General features: G+C 30.8%; 1 protein-coding gene and 1 pseudogene across 6 annotated transcripts in view; one reads left to right on the top strand and one right to left on the bottom strand.

Annotated features, from left to right (window-relative positions):
• Window positions 1–23,100, top strand: part of SSBP2 (single stranded DNA binding protein 2) — a 245,763-nt gene that overhangs the window by 191,737 nt on the left and 30,926 nt on the right. For 3 of the 6 annotated variants that reach the window (XM_039874974.1, XM_039874971.1, XM_039874975.1), the window contains 4 exons: window positions 9,543–9,609; window positions 9,904–9,974; window positions 14,458–14,525; window positions 18,403–18,451. In XM_039874974.1, the coding sequence (XP_039730908.1) occupies window positions 9,543–9,609; window positions 9,904–9,974; window positions 14,458–14,525; window positions 18,403–18,451 (255 nt within the window). Of the gene's footprint in view, window positions 1–9,542; window positions 9,610–9,903; window positions 9,975–14,433; window positions 14,526–18,402; window positions 18,452–23,100 lie in introns of all 6 variants that reach the window. The other 3 variants (XM_039874972.1, XM_039874973.1, XM_039874969.1) reach the window with 1 other exon arrangement.
• Window positions 12,310–12,428, bottom strand: LOC120612676 (uncharacterized; annotated as a pseudogene).

The following is a 23,100-nucleotide window of genomic DNA, read 5'->3' as shown; positions in this document are numbered from 1 at the left end:
GGAGTCTACCATGTACTTTGAAACTAAGTTTTAAATACGCATAATTTTGGTTAATTATACTCTCATTTAAAGGATGGCAATAAAATTTTCTATGAACATAATTTTTTAGTTTTACATATTTTCAATATCATGGCTGTAACATTCATATCAATTTTGCCCAATTATGTTGGCATATTAGGCATATAATTAGCTGCTTCTAGAAGGTTTAGATCTATTAATAAATAAATTAACAAATTATTAACAATAACAATTATTAACAATAGATCTTCCGATTTTTTTTACCTACAAAAGCTCTGAGATTTCATAAACTTTTGTCCTCAGATATTTTTTAAGCAATATCATAAATATTTATTTGCTAAAGCAAATAAAGAACAATTTTTAATTTTCAAGGAGTTTACAGTTTAGTTTTAGGGTATAGACAACATGCACATATATAACACAAAAATAAATTAAATGCTTAATTATATGGAATATTTATATCAAGATCATTGTTTTGTCACTTTAATTCTGTCATTTGTATACTTCAGCATTTTCCCACATCTAAAGTAAACCTGTTATCAAAATAAATTCTTTTCCTTTCTTTATTTCCACTTTTTTCCTGACCAGAAATGGAAGAAAGTTGGGCTAATACATTTGATAGCAACAGAGTCTGCTTCTCCTTACTGACTCTTACTGAAATTATGCAGTGTCTTTGAAGTGTCCCAGTTTGCTAGTGTTCTCTGGTTCAAGTGCGCAGCAAGGAGTGCCAGCACCCCCACATTCACCCCCAGGGGAGGACTTTAAGCAGGAAGCAGTGTTGGAAGCCCTCCTATTAGCAGCTGGAAGAGTTTTCTCCTGCAGACTGAATCTGCATTCAGTACATAGGGCCACGGGAACATTGCATTAAATAGGAAAGGGAAGTGCACAGATGCCAAGCGTTTGAACATTTGGGAATTTTATTTTCTCTGTGGGTAAACCTGTATATATTAAGTCAGATCTACTTACATAGGTGTCTGAGTCTTTTAAATTTCTTTTTAAAGGACAGAAGGTTACATCTTTTATTGGAGTCTTCTTGATGTTTCAGATATCCCATTCAGAGTTTTGTATATTACTCAGATCTAAGAGATTCCTGAAAATATAAATTAGGGAAATGTGAATTTCTCGTATAAGTGTGTTTTTAGAATTTTTATGACTTCATATATTCCATATTAGTAATGACTAACTGGGGGAGTTATTGGAGCTACATCCATTTGACATTGTTGACATCCTACGGTGTTTAAGATACTATACTAGGTTTCATACCTGTAGCGACTGGCAAAGTGAAAGACACACTTTTAGGAAGAAACATGGATGGGTTGTGGGGATGCAGAACTGTAAGTCTAGATTGTTTGAAATTTTTTTAAAAACAAGTTTATAATGGCTTCGGATTTTTTAAAAAAGAAATCAAAAAGTTAATGGTAATTGTTATGATACAGACTCTTTTTCCTCAAGAATTTAAAAATCTTTACCTAAGCATATTTTAAAACAATTGTACTCTTTTATGAATGGCTCTTTTTTGTCCCCTAACCAACAGATAGCTAGTTAAGCTTTATTAATTCAAACATCTAACTTTCAAATTTATAATAATTTACATTTATACTATTTTAAAAATAATTTTCTGAACACATTAATTGGGTTAATAGTGTAAACATATTGTCTTAGGAAATGTTTAACCTATTTAGGAGCATAACCCTTTCAAACAACAAAATGGATCTCCAGTTCTATTTTGGAGTCATTAAAGTAGACTTGGCAAAACTTTTTGGTGATTGATTTGAAAGATATATATGCAAGTTAATTTTAAATATTTTTATTTAGTCCTCATTTAAAATGATCACAAATGGATGAAATTTTGTTTTATTGATGGATGTATCTAAGAAAATAAAAAATGAAAAATATTAACCTCTTCAATGGTGTTAACTAATCATTTTGAATATGTTAATAAGCAGATCCTTCAGAATTTATAATTATTATGTTAGACTATAGATTTTAATTTAAGTTCTCCTGAGCTCGTTTTCATGGTTCTGGGCTAAATTCACCATGGTTTATACTGTTTGTATATTCATAGGACTGGATATTTAGTATATGGTATAATATCACTATGCCAGGAAATATATGAAATAGTAAAATGATGAAATAAAAGTCAAATTACAAAACTATACAATATGGCAAAAAGTAAATATATATGAAAGAACATATGAAACACAGAAGTGAAGTCCAGAAAATATTTTTGACTACAGTTTTACACTGAAATTTGTTTAACTGTCAGAATGGGTCATTGGTGTTGAAGCATCCATAATAACTTGCAGTGTAGCAGATCTTTATCCTTCTCCTAGATGAAATCTCTAATTGGAAAAATTCATAATATTCATTCAACACTATGGTAAGGAAACCAATGAAGCCAGAAATACAGACTGTTAATTAACACCAGGAATAAACTATCGATTTATCAATCCTATATAATTTTGAGAATTTATACTCTATTTCTGACCATTCTTAAAACTTTGTCAACAGGTATATGAACTGAGATAATACATAGTACAGTTGACCATTTTGTATTCTAAAGCCGATTTTGGTATTCTAAAAGCACATTACATCTAATTATTTTACTGAAACTCTCAAAGATATTTGTCCAATAACAGATGAGTGGTTAAATAAATTTTAACATATCTAAATGGTGAGATAGTATGCAGCTATTAAAAGTCATGTTATAGAATTAAATTTATTGATATGATAAAATGTTTATGTTATATTACCAAATGTGAAAAAGAAGGCACAAAACATATTTAGTACATCACCTATGTTATGCCACTGTATGTACTCAGAGAATTTCCCCCACTCATGTGGCCCACCTCCATGCACACACACTTGTCAGAAAGACTGTCAGGACCATAGCTTTTATTTCTGGGTGGTAGGATTATGAGTGAATTTTTTTTATTCTGTATTTTTAAAGTTTGTATTGAGCAGTTATTTCATTTGTGATTAGGAAAAGGTATTATTAGTTATATAGAGAGATAAATAAAAGTATAGATATTTTATTCTCTGGTTATTTAATATCTTATATATTAAATATATAATATTATATATATTATATATATTAAATATATAAGATATTAAATATATAATATTATATATATTATATATTATATGTATATCTTATATATTAAATATATAATATTATATATATTAAATATATAATAAGATATTAAATATATAATATTATATATATTATATATTATATATATATCTTATATATTAAATATATAATATTATATATATTAAATATATAATAAGATATTAAATAACCAGAGAATAAAATATCTATACTTTATTAATATTGAATTAATGTTGAATGTATCATTTTTACATTATAGAAGGAAAAGCAATGGATACTGAGGATAGGAAAATCTTAAAAAGACTTTTCTTCATCACTTTTCAGATAGGAAAAATATCAACAGGCTTTTGAGCGGGAAAAAAAATGTTGTTGGGACATTTACTTGTATACTGAAACAAACTTACTATATCCTCAAATAACCAAGGTATTTTAAACAAACTACATACTTAAGTCTTTTTCCCATGTTCTCCTTTTAGGACAAATGCTGTTTAGCATGTCTTTTACCAATATTTTCTGTCTTTGTAAAAATTTTCAAATGTAGAAATTGACTTTTGTTTAATGATATCAATATGAAAACGAAAGACTTCAGCCGCATAAAGAGAAATATGTTTTACATTAAGTAAATAGTAGGAGTCTTCACTAAAATTGTAAGGAGAATGAATATATCAAAATCTCTAACTTTAAAAATTAAATATTTTGTACCTGGTTAATGTAAATTAGTGGTTAATGATGAAAGCATAAAGTAGCTTTTTTTGCCAGTTCAGAATATTCCTTTCTATCAACTGGGATCTCCCAATTTCTTTATTTCTTATTGATAATTACATTATTAATGTATTTAAATTACTATTTGAAATCTGATGAAACACAATTAAAATGTGTTATTTTTTTAAGAATTTGAATTGTAAATGTATCCTGGAATATATATCTTTTAAAATTATTTTCTACAATTGTAGAAAGGAAATTAACAAATTCAATGTCTGACAAAAAAGAAATTCATTCTCCTCTCAAACCAGAGAAAGTTTACATAGTGAATTCTGTGCAGTCTTACGCAATTTAAGTTATAGTTACACAGAGCTTTTTGGCACAATATTTACTACTTTTGCCAAAGCTTCTCGTTATCGTTACAGCCATTTTGTCACAGATATACCCTTTTGGGATATAAGCCAATACAAAAAAATGCATTTGCATCTGCTTGATTGGAAATTTCATAGAACTATACAAAATCTCTTTTAAAAATATTCAAAAAGTATGTGTTGAGGTTTACTAAGTACCAAACCCAATTCTAGATGTGGAGCTACATCAATAAACAAACTAAAGAAAATCTTGAGGATTTAGCATTGTAACTCAGCACTGCCCAGTAGAACTTTCTGGGACGGTAGAAATGTTCTGTTACTGCACTGTTATGTGCAGAACTTTCTGGTACTTTAAGCACTTTTCAGTACTTGAAATGTGGCTAGAGTGACTGAGGAACTAAAATTTTACTTTGTTAATTCAAATTTAAATAGCCACACCTGGCAAAGTGCTACTGTATTAAATAAGTAATAAATAAGTAAATATATATGACAAATAAGTAATACATGTAATAAATAAGTAAATATATATAACAGAGAGTGAGTTGTGCTTTGGAGATAAGTTTTCCTACACTGAATGTAACATTTCTGTATTTTAATAAATTTTCTGTTGATACTGCCTTTTCACAGAAAATAAAAATGAAAGTGATATCTCCACTCAATTGTGAAGAGCATCTTAAGTTCAAATGCCAGCAATGCCAAGTAATGGGTGACTTTGAGCAAGTTACTTAACCTTTCTGGGCCTTGATTTTTTTTTTAAATAAGTAAAAGGAGAATGCACCCAGATATTTCTAAAATGTTTTCTAGTTTTAAATTTTATTGATTATATTATTCTATTTCACTTCATATAATTGAAGAGGGCCGTTAAAAATTTGCGTAGATCAAAATGATTAACGGAATTATATCATAAAAACATTGATAAACTCACCATTTTTTCATCATCAGTGACCATTTAGTCTCTATAAATAGATATAATAATATTCAAGGAAATATACATCAGAATCTTAAGTTGGCAGAGGGGCTTAGCATTGGAATCATATGATGAATCCTTTGTAAACTAAGTAATTCTTTTATGAAGCAAGACGTTTCTCCATTTAATTATTTCTATTTTAATAAAACTTTGTATTTCATGTATTTTAAATTCTAGAATTTAAGGCTTGTCTTTTAGAGTATCATTTGAAGCCTGGCTTTGCTACATGCTGAAAATATAACCATGTATGAATGAACAAATTACTTATGTATTAAATCTCAGTTTCTCATTAGCAAAAAGAATCAATAGTAACCTTTTTGTTGTAAGCATTGAGTGAAATTATAAATATAAAGAGCTTAGCACAAGTCCTAGCACAAATATACTGGTTTACAAGTATATATTATTGTTATTATGTTTGTTATTATTAAGCACCTTTATCATTACTTATTTTCTGTCAGAATGAAGATTTCTTATAGAACAAAGAATGTGTGCTGAAATTTTGACCAGTTATATAAGTCTGAATAGAACACATATAACATGTTAAAAATGTGGAAGTAATATCAACTATAAGATATATAAATTTTCCCCCCTGTCATTGAAGGTTTAAAGAATGCAGTGGTTATATCCTTGTTGATGCTCAAAACCATAATCTGGTCATTCCAGAACTGACAAAAATTTTTAAGAGTTAGAGAGTTGACTTCTAAAAGAAAACAACTGGTGACTAAAAAGTTAAATTTAGATAAAGACACTTATTTTGAAAGACAACTTGACATTGATCAAGATTTCTGTAGGATTATGCTATATTTTAAAATGATGAGTAAAAACAGAAAGATGTCAATTATTCTTATATTCCAAGATAAACAAGAAAAAGCAAAATTTTGAATCTGGTTTTGAAAATTTCGAAAATGATTTCCAGTGATAAAATATTATTTCTCCAGTTAAATATAGAAATTTAGAATCAAAGTCTAGAGTGTAAAACTAACCACTTGGAGACTTTAAAAGCAAGAACTTTTTAAGCAAACTTGCAATTGAAGATAATGTTGATTAGTCATATATTTTTAGTCTTCTTTCTAATTCATTTCTTTATACCTTTGACACTTCCTTCTTGAAACTCTGCTTGTGCTTTCTGAACTGTTGGTCTAAGTTCCCCCTACCCGCTACTCCTTAATTTAACATTTATTTAGTTTGTTTTCTTTCCTACCTATTCTTGGTATTTTTAAATAATTATATATTTGATCTTCTTTCTTCATACTCTTTGAAGTCTATTCCATTTTTATGAGTTTAACACTGATGATTCCTAAGATTGTCCAATATAAACCCTATTTCTTTTATTCCTTCAATAAATATTTATTATTTTGAGCCAATAGGCATAAATAAGGTCCATACTCTCTCTCAGAGGTTACAGTCTATCAGACATACAGAGAAAAAAGCAAGCCATGATCATATTTAAGTTTTATGAAAGTGAATTACAAGATCCTATAAAAGCACATAAAATGCCCTTACTTTCCTTGCATGCTAAGACATTCAAGGAGGCAGGGAGGAGTCACACAGAGATAGCAAAAGAAGCAATGGCCTCTGTGGTTGGATGATTGGCAATATTGAGCAAATAAATACATTGATTGAACAAATAAGTAAAAGATACTGAAGGTAATAAAAGGTTTCTCCATGTTGGAGAAAATACAAACATTGAAAGGGAGAAGAATAAAAATAACCCTGAGATTTTGGATTGAAACTGGAGATGCTAAACTGGTGTTGGAGAGTTTAGAGGTATAAATTTATGGTATGTGGTATGTTTATGTGGGGGGAGGAGGGACGTGGAAGAGAGAGAAAGAGAGAGAATATGAATTAGTCATATGTGTGTGTGTGCATAAACACATACATAGTTTTTCAAGCTCAGAATCTTCTGAGAGGGTGCAGAAGCAATATATTCACCTAATAGCAAACACTGTGAGAACCCAGATCTTGATGCCTAAATACTTTTCTCCACTGGAAGGAATCAGAGCCATTCAGAGAAAAGACTGATTTCAGGCCTAGGCCAGAAAAAGTATGGGATGAACCTGGAATATGTTTTGCTAGTGAGAACACAAGAGCCAGCTTGAAGAGCTTCCCACTGGCCAAATCTCAGATGATAGTAGTAGATTACAACCCTTTAAACATAATAGGAATCCATAGGTTTATACTTACATAATTAAATAATAAATAAATAGATAAATAAATAAGCTCTTTCTTATAGTGGAATGCTAGCTAATAAACATAGAAAGCATGACGGACATGGGATATGTCTATTTAGCAATGACCATAGTGCTTAAGAGTTGTCAGTGGATGCTAACAACATCCAACTGGTGGGTTGATAAAGGATCGATGAGGAATGGGATAGTGACAATCTTCGAATAGCTCTAATACTGAAAGTAATCAGTTACAGATGGGAAAAATAATGATCTTATGGTGTAGAAACCTGGCATACCCCAACACAATCATATGATAAAAGTTAACATCACCAACAGTGGTATGAATCAACATGATGTGCCCTCTAATGTGATCACTGAGAATAGCACAACATCATTTCTGTGGTATTCCTGCTAAGAAAATATGACCCACGTCTGGGTCATAAAAAGCCATCAGAATATCATCTGTAGAATTTAACACTCATTCTCTTTAAAACTGTTGAGGACGTGATAGGGAAAAGCTAAGGAATTATTATTATTGCTTGGAAGAGAATGAAAAAACATGACAACTAAGTGAAACATGTGTTCCATGAGGTCCTGGTCCCAGAAAGAAAAAGAAACATTATTGAGACAAATGTCATATTTTGAATGACGTCCATGGCTTGGGTGGTAGTGTTGTATCATTGCTCATTTCCTGACATGAAAGTTGTGTTGTGATTATGTAGGAGAATATCTTATATTCTACAGTACTTAGGGGTGATGAAGGCATAATGTCTACAACTTGCTGTCACATGGTTCTGAAAAAGACAGGATAAAAGTACATAGAGAGAAGGAGAAAGTGATGAGGCAAATGTGGTAAAATGTTAACAGTTAGGCAGTCTGTGTCAGAGTATATGGGAATTATTTGTACTGTTTGTGCAATTTTTCTATAATTTAAAAAAATTATACATATTTTAAAATAAATAAAAGGAAAACTTGTCCCAGACAAAGGTTGCTGGGAAGAATTTTTTAGGAAGTGATCCCTAAACTGAGGTCTAAAATATGTCAGCCATAGGTACTACAGGGTCTTTGAACTCCTTGAGAGGAGAGATCATTTAGTTTAGTTTCAGTTTTTATTTTGTTTTGTTTTTAATGGCTGACATTTAGATATTGTTGATTGATTGCATGAATTGAAAAAAAACTGAAAGAAGTTTGGTATGGCTGAACGTTAGAATGTCACTGTGGCAGTGGCAAGAAATTAGGCTGGAAAGGTAAGCAAGGAACAGATTATGTAGTAGGGACTCAATAAATATGTATTGAGTGTGTTTGTAAGCAAAAAAAAAATTCAAATAATTATAAAAGGGACAAGGGAAACGGCAGCTCTCTACTGTATCCCAAGTGACAAAGAAACAGGTCTGATCAGGATATATAAATTCTTTAATATTATTTTTTTAATATTCAAAATTTTTAACAAACAAGATTTATCCTTAAATTAGTGATCCTTTATAGAAAATTTTGCCTATTGTCAAGATTATGTATATATGTGTGTACCTATGTACTTCATAGGATCAACAGGTTGAAATTGCTTACAGCTTTGTTCAGCTCTAAGTACTGCTCAGACAACTATAAGAAGTTGCAATTCAGTATGTCTCCAGAATTACACCCTACATACATAAACTCTGTTAATCTCCATCTTTTTCAGTTCTAATTTTCTTTGTTTATATGGCCAAATTGTTTGAACTTAATTAGAGTATTATTTTTTCCAAATAGTTTCTTAGGGAAAATGTGACTACAAAAAATATTCATCGGTCCTTTGGCATTTTAGCCCTGCTGCTCTTGCAGTCCCAAATGAGTAAAATAATCTGTAGAAACAGAAAGCTTACATTTAAGAAGCAAAATTAGTTATTTTAGTACCCTTAGTAAATTAATTTAGGAGGCAGGCATTATACTTCTCGGAAAAATATAGAACAATTTTTGCCTAGATTTCCCCACCAAAGTACATATTTTGTTTGACACAAAATGGGCAAAATAGAATCTTTTTAGAACTAAGAACTCATACTAGGTATATAGAGCTATAAAATTTATAAATGAATGTCAAATATAAGAAATCTTGTGAAATACTCAAATCCAATCTGTAATTATAAGAATTTTAAAAGAGAATTGTTAAAGCACTTATTTTATAAATATTTATAATATTGCTTTTAATTTTGTTTTACTAAATATGCTAGGCACTTGGAGGTGTCCCAGGAAGTCAGCCATTACTTCCCAGTGGAATGGACCCAACTCGACAACAAGGTGACTACTTTAAAAGTGAAATGGATATGCAGAATCACAAAGAAATTCCTTTATTTTTTAAAGAAGTTTTTATTGGAATAAGTCTTCCATAATTATACCAATTGCATTTTTGCAAATAACGGTGCCAAGTGATTTATATTTTCAGTTAACTCGTAATTATGCATGATAGTGAGGGCAGGTGATAACAACAACAACAAAAATGGAATAAATACCAAGCATAGAGGAGACTACTAACCCCTGGGTTAGCACTCATATTTATTACATTGGTGATTGCTTCATGCTTTTTTGTTTTAGGACATCCAAATATGGGTGGACCAATGCAGAGAATGACTCCTCCAAGAGGAATGGTGCCCTTAGGACCACAGGTAAATAAACAATGCAGAAAGTAGAAGCTGAGTTTTTTGCCTTTATTTTATGTAAACAAACTATGTTATCTATTAGCTTTTGTTATATATCTTAAAGGCTTGATATAAGGATTGTTAGGCTCTTAAGAACATAATATCTGTGACATGTCCAAATCGATATAACAACAAACCATATTTTAACACATACTGTCACATATGCATTCAGTACACTTGAAAAAAATACATTGCATAGAAATACATTATAGTAATTATTATTAAAAAAAACTATTACCCTTTTAGTTATATTGAGGAAACAAAATTATTTTAAAAGATAACCACTTAAATAAGTTAGATGAAACCCAGTTCATTGAAAATATTAAATAGAATAAGCGACATAAAATATATTTCTGTAAGTCTTTTAGAAAATGCCATTGACAATTTATTTTATACAACCATGTTTCTTTATAAAATATGAAAACAATAGAGAACCATTTAGAAATAAACATTAAATGGGTCATATTGGGCAAGCATAATGCTATCAGTATACCTCTTCTGTTAGCCTACTTCTCTATGACTATTTCTCAGAAGTGTATACCGAGGTTGGTGACATCTTTTAAGTATGCTCCTCCAGGATGTCACTTATTTTAGCTAAAACATCCTTTTGTCTCTCTTGAGAAAACTGTGTGGGGTAGAAATTAATTGTATAATGTCATATTTCAAAGAAACTAATCCAAAATCCAGAATTTAAAATTTCTACTTCATGGGTCAGAGGTTAGCATGTCATAACACTGGTTAAAAGAATGAATTAATTTATTTTCTTTATCCTTTCCAAGAACAGCATTATAAGTGACCATTTTTGGAGCCTATTTTATGTATCTACTTAAAAAAAAAAAAAGTTAATATTTTATTGTGTTCCCAAAGGACCTCTTTAGAGAATTAAGAATCAAACACCTAGATAATATAACTTAGAGTTAGGAGTTTCTAACCAATGCACAATAATATATATATATATATATCAACTATATTGAAACACAATGTGCATATAACCCAATGTTTGGAATACCATATTACATGGGAAAAAACCTACTATATAAATATATATAAATATATGTGAGATTATCTAAGTCAGAAGAAAATAAATCATACAGATGCCACCCAGGAGCAGAATGCATCCACATTTTTGTAGTAGGATTATAGAAACAGTCTCTGGAATATTGTCTTTAGCTTTATGCACAAATGAAACACACATCTCTTTCTTATCATAGATATTATTTCCATTATTTTTTTTAGTTTAATATCAATGTAGTAAAGAGAGACAGTAGTTATCTTTTGGAACAATCTAACTACTGAAGTTATTGAACAATTGAAAAACAAAAAATGTATATATTATCTAATGATTCTTAGATAATGCCAATTTAGGCAAAGTACACCTAGAACATGGTAAACATGTGATTAGTACTTACTTCATGGATGAAGAAATAAAAGTTTGCTCCAAATCCCAGCCTATTTTTCCCACCCCTTAATCTCTTTTAATTCTAAGTTCAGTGGTAATACATGAGTTTTTACATTTATATCAGTATCCTTTTAATAGAAAAGCAAAATTATCTATTTGGTCAAGAAAAACATCTTCACTAATACTAGATTTGAATTCATTTTTCTACTTACTTTTGTGCTAAGATATGCTTAGCTTGCCTGTGTTCTTAGGCTTAGCAGGTGTCATATGACTAACAGGAAAATTCACCAATACCACCCAACTAATTCTAGTTCCTCTAGCAATCTAAAGGATAAATGAGTTATTTACAAGTAAAAACATACCAATATTTCCAAATCAAATACTTGAGGTAGAGAAATGACGAGATGTGATAGGCTCTTTAGGAAGAGAGAATAAACTGATTTCTGTATTTTCAAATCTAAGATGGGAGGTAGAATTTAGTTCAAGATAAACAACTTTCCAGAAATTAAACTGCCCAATCATGGAAAAACTCTTTATGAACTTTCCAAGTAGAGTCTGAACAACCATTTTGTCAGGAACATTGCATTGGGAGAGAGATTAAACCAGATGGAATTGTATAGCTGCCATCAGCTTTAAAATTCAGTGATTCTAAATTAGCTCTTTCTATTCTGCCTTTGTTGATACCACTTGGAAAGCCAGTTGTTATTCTTTCTTATCTTTCTGTTTTCTTTTTGCTTCAGATTATTCACAATAATGAAAATATTTTGTAAATCTATTAAACTATGTATTGGATAATTTCTTTCTTCCTTTTTTTTTTTTCTTTTTAGGCGAGGCAACCCTTGGTTGACCTCACAGATTGCAAGGACCTTGTCAGCTTACAATCCCTTATTTTTTTATTTTTTATGCCTACAGCACCTGGTCTTCCTAGGTGGTCTCCCATCCAAGTACTAACCAGGCCCAACCCTGCTTAGCTTCCAAAATCGGATGGGATAAGGCTTGTTCAGGATGGCATGGCCATAGACATTTCCTTGATAAAATAAAACACAGATTTTTCTAAGACCAACACTGAGGAGCAGCTTCCTTATGAAGCGTTTCTGTTATGCTATACCGTTCAGACTTTCTTCCCAATGACTTTCTTCTCAGAGATTCCTTGCTAATGCTACTGCTGTCCCCACCGTGCTTGATCCAGAGGTTAAGGGTAATGGCGATCGCTTTAACTAGTAAGTCAAGTGTGGCTAGAAACCATTCCACTCTCTTCATAGCAAACCAAATTTGGATGTTAAAATAAGATTTCCTTAAAGTAAAAGAAATAAACAATATATAGCATGTAACTAGGTAATTTATTTATAAACTGTGGCTTATTCTCTGTAAAAGACTTTCTCGCACTGAATATCCCCCTTGTCATCTTAGCACCTACTACACAGAAGGCCACAGCAAATGAGTTAACATGAGTGTAAATGTGTATTGCTTGTTTCTGAACCACAAGAAATTCAGTAGGCTGCAGGATGTATTTGGGAGAAAGGGAAGAAGGTAAAAATTATAGGAAATAAGAAAAGGAAATGTAGGCTGAGCTGATCTTTGACTAATCTCGTTGAGCCATGCTGGGGAGTCTAGTCTTCATTCGGTAGGCAGTGTGCGTTGTCATGGCTTTTAAGTGACGTAAAGAGGACTGTTAGTGTAGTTCTGGAGGCCGTTGGGAGAATAGATTGGGACGGGGAGAGACTGAGTCAGAGAGACCAGTTAAGACAGTACACTAGTCTTAGTAAATGGCAAAGAGTAGTGAGATGAAAGGGAGCACTATTTCAAGAGCTATTTTATGGATAGAAACAATAGCCTTTATGGTAACTGACTAGATATGGAAACCAAAAGAAAAGGAAGAGATATCAAAGCTCCTAGAGGTTCTTAGCCTGGACTGTTGTGTCACAGAACTGACTGAGGAAGGCAGTATAAAGAACAGTCATGAGAAGATAATACTCAGTTTACTTTTAGTTATGTTGAGCACGAAGTGGTATCCAGATGGAAACAACTCATGTGAAGTTCAGCATATAAGTTATCTAAGAGCTTAGGAGATCTGTCATGACAAAATATAAAAGATTTGGGAATCCTAACAAATAAATAGTTGTTGAACTAATGGTAGCAGCTAAAATTACCCATAAGTGTGCATTTATTGAAGTAGTAAGAATTATTATTCTTAGAATATTTAAAGAATGCTGCGGCTAGAACATGGGAGAAAGCAACATTACAGAGTTAGCAAAGTAAAAAGAGCCAGCAAAGGAAACTGAAAATGAGTAGTCAGAAAAAAGTTGAAGGAATACTGGTGTAAGAAAGTCAAGCATGAAAGTAGTTCATAGCGACACAATATAACATGATACTGTTAAATTTAATCTTTTGGCCCTTATGGAAACTAAAGTAAGATAATATGATATGCATGTTAAAACATTTAAATGTTTTTATCATTTTAATGCGTGTAATAGATATTGACAGAAACCTATTAAGTCATATAATTCATACATACATATTCTGAGTGTACTTTAGTTTTCATATATTTTTCTACATATCTATAAATGCATTTCTTTGTTTGGTATATTATTTTATAAACAGAAGTTTGCATTAAACTTTCTTATGTTGGGTTCACCTGGGTTGTTTTTTTTTTCCAGACCATAATTGTTCAAACATGTTTCAAGCATGTTGACTGTTTTTTCTTTAAAAACAGAGTTTTGAATTTGTGAAATGTTTTATTTTTAAAAGCTCACCGTTGTATAGATTTTAGGAAATTAATAAAAATAAATATTATTGCAACTATATCTTAATCTTTTAACATGCTCCAGTGATCTTACATATTCACATTGTTTTTAAAAGACACAAAGCAAAGTAATTGTTAAAATAGAAACAAAAGTACAAGAGTGGACCCTTCAGAGAATGAATTGCACAGGCCTTATCCAATCCGGAGTTATGTAGGGAAATCATTAACCTACTCTCCTTTCTTTCCCCCCTCCTCTTTGGTTTTGTTTTTTTGTTTTGTGGTAGTCTGACCCTTGGTTATCATTACAGAACTATGGAGGTGCAATGAGACCCCCACTGAATGCTTTAGGTGGCCCTGGAATGCCTGGAATGAACATGTAAGCAAAATGCTATATTATCCTGTTTAGTAAAGTGTCCTATTTTTGGTCTTCGAAAGTCACACTAATTTGTAAAACAATTTATGCTCCTCGATGTCTGTATAAATGTTCTAAAAATGGACGAAAAATGAGCTGTAGTGTTTTCTTCATTTTCAGAACATATTCTCTGTGTTTTTCTTCCTTCCCTTGCAAACTTTTTTTTTTCCATTTTCAGGTGACATAAATGCCAACTTTTAGCCTGTTTCTTTTTTATTTTCATGTTTTATTTATCATAAAAATGAGCCTTTTGTAAATAAGCACCTAGTTTCCATATAGTCTATACAAAAGTATGAGGAGGTGGCTGATATCAGCACCATGATTTAACTCTATAGAAGTGAACAATTGAACATTGGTAACTGCATTTTAACAGATACATAGTGATTCCTAAAAGTGGAATTTTTCTAATTTTATAAATATATATGTGTCTTTGTTTTTCCTTTTGGGAGCCACTGTCAACACAGGAAGAATTCACTGTGGTAGTATCATCTATATTAAAGAACTTTCCATGGTAGAGGATGAATTTCCTTTTGAAAATTCAAGATGTGTTTAGATAAGGTGTAAACTAACAGTTTTGTTTTATTTTTTCTGAAAAGGCCTTTCAAGCCCATGGAAAGTAGGTTGTTTCTATCAGCCAATATAATACAGTTTGTTAAGGAATTTTTATTTGTTTTCATTATTTAATGAAACTTGCCCTCAAAGTTTCATATATACCAGGTGCTTATAGTGACTGATTAATTCACTAGAGAATCAGTTCCATGATGTGGCTTAAAGAAAGCTTACCAGAAATGATGAAAATGTTTAATATCAGGTTGTGGGTAGTCTCCTCTAATGTATTTCCCATCAGTCCATGTTTTGGTCACTTACATATCAAGTTAAACAACTCTGCCATCACTTAATGGCATTTAATACTGTGAGATAAGCTCATTTGATGTACACAGGGATTTTTTTTTTAAGTTTCTAAAACCATTTTCATGGAAAGCAATTTTGTCTGAAATAGAAAATAGGTTAATAGGTGGGTATCAGCCAGACTCAAAACTAACAGAACAAGGGGAAAAAGTAGGTCAAATTTTCCTATCACGTCTTTGCACTTTTAAAGTAAAAATGGATAGACATGAAATCTGACTTTTCTTAAATTCCTCAAAGGCTTACCTTTATTAATGGTTGCTACAAAAAAAAGTGAGTGACATTTTGTGCTTATATCAAAAGCTGAAAATCTTACCAATAGGATTTAGATATATATATAATTTGCCTATCTTTGATTCTGACTTTAAAATGCAGTAGCTTTTAAGGAATATAATTTCAAATACTGCGTATACGTGTAAGGAGTGTACATTTTGAATACTATGAACAGCCCAGAATTATCATTAAATGTTAAGAATGTATCTAATATCATTTTGTATTATCACTTATAATTATAATTAGAGTCTATATAAAATCATGAGACTCAGCTGCTTTAAATTATCTACTTCCTTTTTTTTACATACACTTAAATAGAATTAAATATGGGTATATTTAATTCCATAATCTATGGAAACTAAAAATATGGCTGAAAATTTTAATATGATTATTTTTATTTGAATTTGGGTTTCTCATTTAAATATATGCAGATACTTTAAAATGATTTTATTGTATAATATTTTTCTACTTATATAGTTTCTGGTTTCTAAGGAAACTTTCAGCCTTACAGACTCAGATTTCCATTATTTGTTACTATTGACTTATTTGAGGTCATAAATCATTTTCAGTTTCTGTAAATTTGGATTCCTTCAAGGACATTGAAACTGTAAATATTTACTTATTTACATTTATAAATATTTCCCTCTGACCAGGAAAGTTCTGATCTACGGACAATCCAGTTAGAGAAAATCATTCTTGTATTGATATTGGCCTCAACAAAGCAAAAGTGACATAATTTAAAGAGACATAAATATATACATATATATTATTATCTCCATTGTACTCAATAGATTAAGCTTTATTGAAATTCATTTTAAAATGTATTATCTTTAAAACAAAGTAAATATTACTGTGTTATGGCAATTAAGTATTTCTAACTGGTATTTGTCATTTTCTTCATGTCACTTTTATATGTGTTGAGTAACTTAAAAATGAAAGGAAAAGACATTATAGTAGTGGTACCTTAAGCTATGTTTTTAACAGTCTAAGATACTTATGTGTTGGATCAGGAGGGACTCGCCAGAGAATCATTATCTGGATGAGTATTTTTTTAGCTTATCACTTTTTCTTGTTTTCAATGAAAGCATAATGACAATGAAAAATACCAAACCCTGGTCACTAAAGTAATTAAATACTGTATTCTAACTAGCAGCTATATCTCTTTATTGAAGAATAAACCATTTGGAACAAAATTTTAATAATTTTGTTGTTTAAAAAAAAACAGTGGTCAGCTCCAAAAAACTGGTTATTCTGATATAATTTTACATTTTCCTGCTGTAAACTCGGGATAAATTATACTTAGTGTCATCTAAAATTAAATAATAGTGTACTTTTATTGTTTCTATAACTAGTATATCTTTAGAAGTAAAAACTTAATATCAAGTTTAGTAATTTAAAGTAGAATTTACAACAACAGTTACAAAATAAATATTTTCAAGTGCATTATAGATTATTTTTCCAAGGAAACTATATTTCTAAATTAACTACATTTTTACACATTTCCAAAGAATTTAGAATTTAGCATTAAAGCACTTCTAATGCAACATTGTATACATTGGTATTTTATAGAAACTAAGAGGACAAAGTATTTCAAAGGATTGAGACCTTCTTATTTTAGATTATATCCTATAATCATAAAGTTTGTATATTTATTATCTTGAAATAAAATGACCATGAATTACAGAAGAAAAGATAATTTTTCTCTATGATAATCATGGTTGCTTTGATTTCATCACATCCACATACCCTTACCAAGAAATATAGACTTCTTTTAAATTCCATTTTCCTCTTTATTTTTAAATGAGACTAACCTTATTCTACTTCAAACTAATCTAGTATAGAAATTTTCACTCAAGCTAATTAATTAGGCATTGATTTTGTTTTAAAAGCTCTATGTCCTTTTAAGCTGTGGAACACAAACCATTCTCCTCCACCCTAAAATGAAGTAATGTATTGACATACATTGGCATGGGTTACCTGCTATTTTTTCCAAGATTTACTCAGGCCACTGTATTGAACTACAATTATTAAAACAAAAAATATGACTTCCTTGTTTAACAGTAACTAAACTCTCAATAGTACTAAAAGGCAGATTGATATATAAATGTATAATGTAATGTGTGATCATCTATGATTTTTTTGAAAAGGGGCAAATTTAGACACATTCTATGTACATTTATTTGTGTCTTAAAAAGAGCAATCACTTTTTATATATTGATATTTTATAAATGATTTTATTTTCATTTTGAATGAGATACAGGTGGCACTTATATTGATGCCTCAAGATTATGGTTTAGAGTACTTATTTTGTAAGTACTCTTTACTCTAAAACTGTGTTTTCATAATAATTTAGGTATATATATATTTACTGCTATAGGTGATTACTACTTTTAGTGGTTATTACAATAATTGAACTTAATATTAAAATAAAACTGGGCTTACCAAAACTAGTTTAATTTGGAAAGAAAATTACTTCATGAAATGATAAAATTTTTTGGTTTAAGAAAATAAAAAGCTGTAAAAAATGTATAAAGAGTATAATTCGATTGTTGAACTAGAACTGCCTGGTAACTTAATTATGTTACTATTTTATAATTTTTATTACTTATTGTGAAACATTCAAAGCATAGGTTAAAATTTCATTTATTGTATTTTCTTGTAGGGGTCCAGGTGGTGGTAGACCTTGGCCAAACCCAACAAATGCCAATTCAGTGAGTAAATGTATTTTTTAAAATTTTCTTTGTACTTTTTAGCATTTAACAACAACAAAAATCTGTTGGTTTTGAAAGCCCTGCAGTTGGTTATATTAACCTTTTTTAAAAAGTAATCATTCACAAATGTATTGTGTATATATATTTTAAACATGCATAATTGTATATATATTTAAACATGCATAAAATGCATAATTTTTGAAATTATGTAATTTTTTATATCAATGTTTAATGTAAACATGCATTCTGTGTAGATTAACAGACTTTGAAAATAAAGAAAGTATGATTTACAAATATGATTTAAGGATATAGTAACCTATATTTTTCATAAAATGTATTTATTTTAAAAAAGATTTGATTTTCTAAAATAGCTATAATAATTGCTAAATTGCCAGATAAGATCAATCTCAGTCAGGGTTATGATGTTTCTGTACTAGTTACATCTAGGTTTCCTCTCTTTTTGCCCCAAGAAGCAAGTATACATTTTCCTTGTGCCTGTGGGCTGAAATGCCAACCTTACACATCTATCTATGTATTTGACATCCTGAGAATTTTTCTTACGTATTTTGTGGCAGTGATTTGATTGCACAAATATTTTTCTTCTTCAGTAATGTCACATAAATATATGCACAGGTTGAAAATTCAGCTTACAATCTTAAAATTAATAGTATTTTAATTTAATGGTCCTGGAGATGTTTTTCCTTCTTGACTTTGAAATCTTGAGTTCTTCAATATATGGGAGAGGTCTGCTGTGTACACATGTATAGTGTGTGCATGCACAAAGGTGCCTGAGTCAAGGGAGACACTAGGGAGCTGAAATACAGCTTGTGTTCCACTTGTGAAGTCTATGAATATCTGCCCAGAAGGGATGCCTTTTGCAAATATACACAAGGATACTTTCATTAGCTAGTAGTGACCTTAATGCTAAATAAACATGAAATTATCCAGTGTTTAGGGTTAATTTAAGCTTCAAGATTTAAAGTAAGTTATGTATGATATAGGAAGAATCATCCTAAATACATCTATTATAAAGCAGAAATCACTTTCTTCTCAATCAAGCAATAGTCATATTTCTAGGGGAAAAAATTAGTTTATATTATCTGCCTCTCAGTTTCAATAGCTATGACACTGGCTTATTAAATTATATGGGGTGGAGAAATTGAGGATGTTGTTTCTCTTTGGGTCTTCAATGTACTATTTAATCTCGACAAATCTTTCTAAGATATTGTTTTGTCAGATTATGTTATAATGTGAATATATTCATTCCTCTAAAATTTTTTGTTTGCTTATTGCTTTTGAAGAGTTCACATTTCTATTTGCTTCTTGCTGTATGCCTTTCAAATTCATTCAAGATTTCATTTTAAAAAGGCATCTGCCTAAGCTCAAAATACATTTCTTTCAACTCCCTATTAAAGTATCCGTAAAGATACAGAAAAAAAAATGTTTTATAACACTGAAAATTCTGACTATTACCAGAATCTGGAAAGAATTTCTATTATCTGCATGATTGATGCAACAGAATTTAAAAAGCACAATCGATCGCTCACCTTACCTGTGTAAGCCTTCCCACATAGGAGCATGAAGATTCTCTCTTCTCTCACTGTCAGCTCAGCCAGCCACCCTTCTGTGGCCTATTGCAGGCAACCGGAGCGCAATTCACACCTGCCACTGCCCACCTCCTACAGTACCTCCTTTTATACATTCATCTAGAGACTCTCCCCCAGAAGCCACTTAGGGGTGTGGGCAGAATTTGATATTGAGGTTGGCGCATTGTGTACCTAGTGGGTATACTATCCAACTAGGAACATTAGATAGAGGCAGAGATGAGGGGAGAGTTTTGCATTCTGATGATTTTTAGTTTTGGGCATTCTATCTCTTCAAGATTTTATAGAGCCAAACACTGTGGATAGGAGAATGCACTGTATCAGGCCAGCAGCTCTGCATTATTTTGGACCTGGAAAAACATGAGGAATTACAATAGGAGATGTGCACATCAAACTGCTTCCAGTGGTCAATCTGAATATGGGCATTTGACCAGTACGCATGTGGGCAAGTAATGGAGTTGAAAGCAATCCCTTCTGTTAATATATACTACATATGGGTACATCTCCCCGAGCTTAAATAGTACAAATAAGAAAAGAAGTGGAGGAAGGCCTATAATTTTCTCTTCAGAAAGAGAAAGCAGTCATTATCCTGAGCACAGAAAGGAAAAGCATTCCTCTGAAAAAGATTTATTATGAGAACAAGAAAAAAATAATAGAAAACTGATGACTTTTTATCAAAACATAGGGTTTACATGAAACCAAGCAAAAAATATTAAAGAGGATTTTTTTCCCTAAATACCATTGATTACATTGTAGTGACAAATTATCTGTATTAGTTTGAATTCCAAGTTCCTTAGACTACTTGTACGCATTTAAAATTAGAAACACGTTTCATTTTGTATCAATACTGTAAGTCTCTGATTCCTCAGGACAGTATATTAAGTGGTTGTTTTTTTCTTTGCTGTTTTCAAATATGTTTTATATACCGGTTTTTTTCCTTTAAATGTTTGTATTGATTTGACTTCAAATTTACAGAAAAGTTGCAAGAATAGTACAAAGAATTCCCATACACCCTTCACCCAGATTCTCAAGTGTTAAACTTTTACCACATTTGCTTTAGGATTTCTTCTTTCTGCATGTACATATATTTTTCCTAAATTATTTAAGTTTTATTTAAATCATGGGCCTTTATCCCCATACTCTTTGGTGTTTGTTTCCTAAAACCAAAGACATTATCTTTCATAACCATAGTGTAAGGATCAAAATAAAATTAGTTTAGATGTAATGCTACTTTCTAATCTGCAGACCTTACTCAGATCTCACCAATTGTCCCAGCAATGTCTTTTGTAACTTATTGTACTGTTGAATCCATCTGTCATGTCTCTTTGTCTCCTTTAATCTGGAATAGTTCCTCAAATTTTCTTTGTCTTTCTTAACCTTGCAATTTTGTTGAATGCAAGCCAGTTATTTTGTAGAATGTCCCATAATTTGGTTTTGTCTGATGTTTCCTCATAATTTGAGTCAGGTTATGCATATTTGGCAGGAATAACACAGAAGTAATTTTGTGTTTTTCTCAGTGCATCATTTCAGGAGGCATATGATGGTGATCTGTGCCATTACTTGTAATTTTAATTTTGATTATTTAGTTCAGGTGGTGCTTGTCAGGTTTCTCTACAGTAAAATTACTCTTTTTCTTTTGTAATGATTAAATTGTAGACACATGCTTTCAAACTAGAAGTATCCTCTTTCTCCTCATACTTTCATCTGCTACCTTTTGTATCCATTGATGATTCTTGCTCAAATTGTTTTTTTACTAAATTGGTTGCCAAATGGCTGTTTTCTAATTCTGTACTTCCTTCACCATTTATTAGTTCATTTTCTACTATGTTAATGAGTTTTTCTTTCTTCTCTATCCATTCATTCATCATTCATTCATGTGTATCAGATGTACTTGTGGATTCATATTTTATTCAATATGTTTTTTGATGCTAAAATCATTCCAGATTTGGCCAGTAGGAACTCCTTTGGTCTGTATCACTTATCCTTTTGACCTGTCTCCATTATTCTTTGAGCACTTTGAAGCTTACTTATATTTTCCCAGCCTTAGCCTTAGAAACAGCCATTCTTTGAGGAGTCCTCGTTCCTTTTAGTGGAGAGTGATATTTAGAACCTGTCAAAGTAATACAGCTTGTAGACCTTCTAAACCAACAAGTAGGATATAGATGAATGTATATATACATACCCCCACACATCTCTATCTTTCTGTATCTATATATATTAAAATTATGACTACATATGAATGCCTCAATTTCAATCCAACACAACAGAGTTTATTCTAGTCTTTCTGCTTTCTGTTTTTTCTGTTTGTAACTCCTTTGAAAGTGAGAAATTTGCCTACCATTATCTGAAATGTATTTATTTATTTGCTTACTCTTTATCCAGAGTTTTGTCATATAAAAGTGTTTTTGATCAAAAATTATCAAAAAATCACCCTTTTACATAGCAGTAGGGGAAGCATTTTAAGGACAAACTCATATTTTTAATTTGAAATAAAAGTAAGATTTTGTACTTTTTAACTTCCTTCAACCTGGGCATTATAGTATTGGCCTCATTCTTATTTGGAAGTTTATTTACAAATCTACCAACTATTTTGTTTAATATTTTTCACAAGAAATGTGCACTTGAGTTAACAACAAGTTCTAATAATTAAGTAATAAATATTTGTGTTGAGAATATCCTAATTGTCTTTGTCTGGAGCCACTTTTAATTAGAAGGTACAGAAAACAAACAAACTAAGCTCATATTAAAAGAGAATATTACTGGATCATGTATATGAAAAGTCCAGATATTCATTTGCTTGTTGGCACATTTGGTTCTAAGAATTCAAATAATATCATCAGAACCCTATTCACTGCTTACCTTTGTTCACCTCATCAAGGCAAGAAGGCTGCATAAAGCTCCAGATTTATCTCCTTACGGCTCCCAGATAAGCACAAAAGAGCACAACTCTTTATCAGTTAAGCACCAGTAGTGGGAGTAACTAACTGAATTGGATTTGCTTAGCTTGATCATATGCTCATTCATGGAGCAGTAATGACCAGAGGA

This window comes from Pteropus medius, unplaced genomic scaffold, assembly GCF_902729225.1.
Source record: "Pteropus medius unplaced genomic scaffold, Ma_sr-lr_union100, whole genome shotgun sequence".
NCBI lineage: Eukaryota > Metazoa > Chordata > Mammalia > Chiroptera > Pteropodidae > Pteropus > Pteropus medius.
This window is presented reverse-complemented; position numbering and strand designations above follow the sequence as displayed.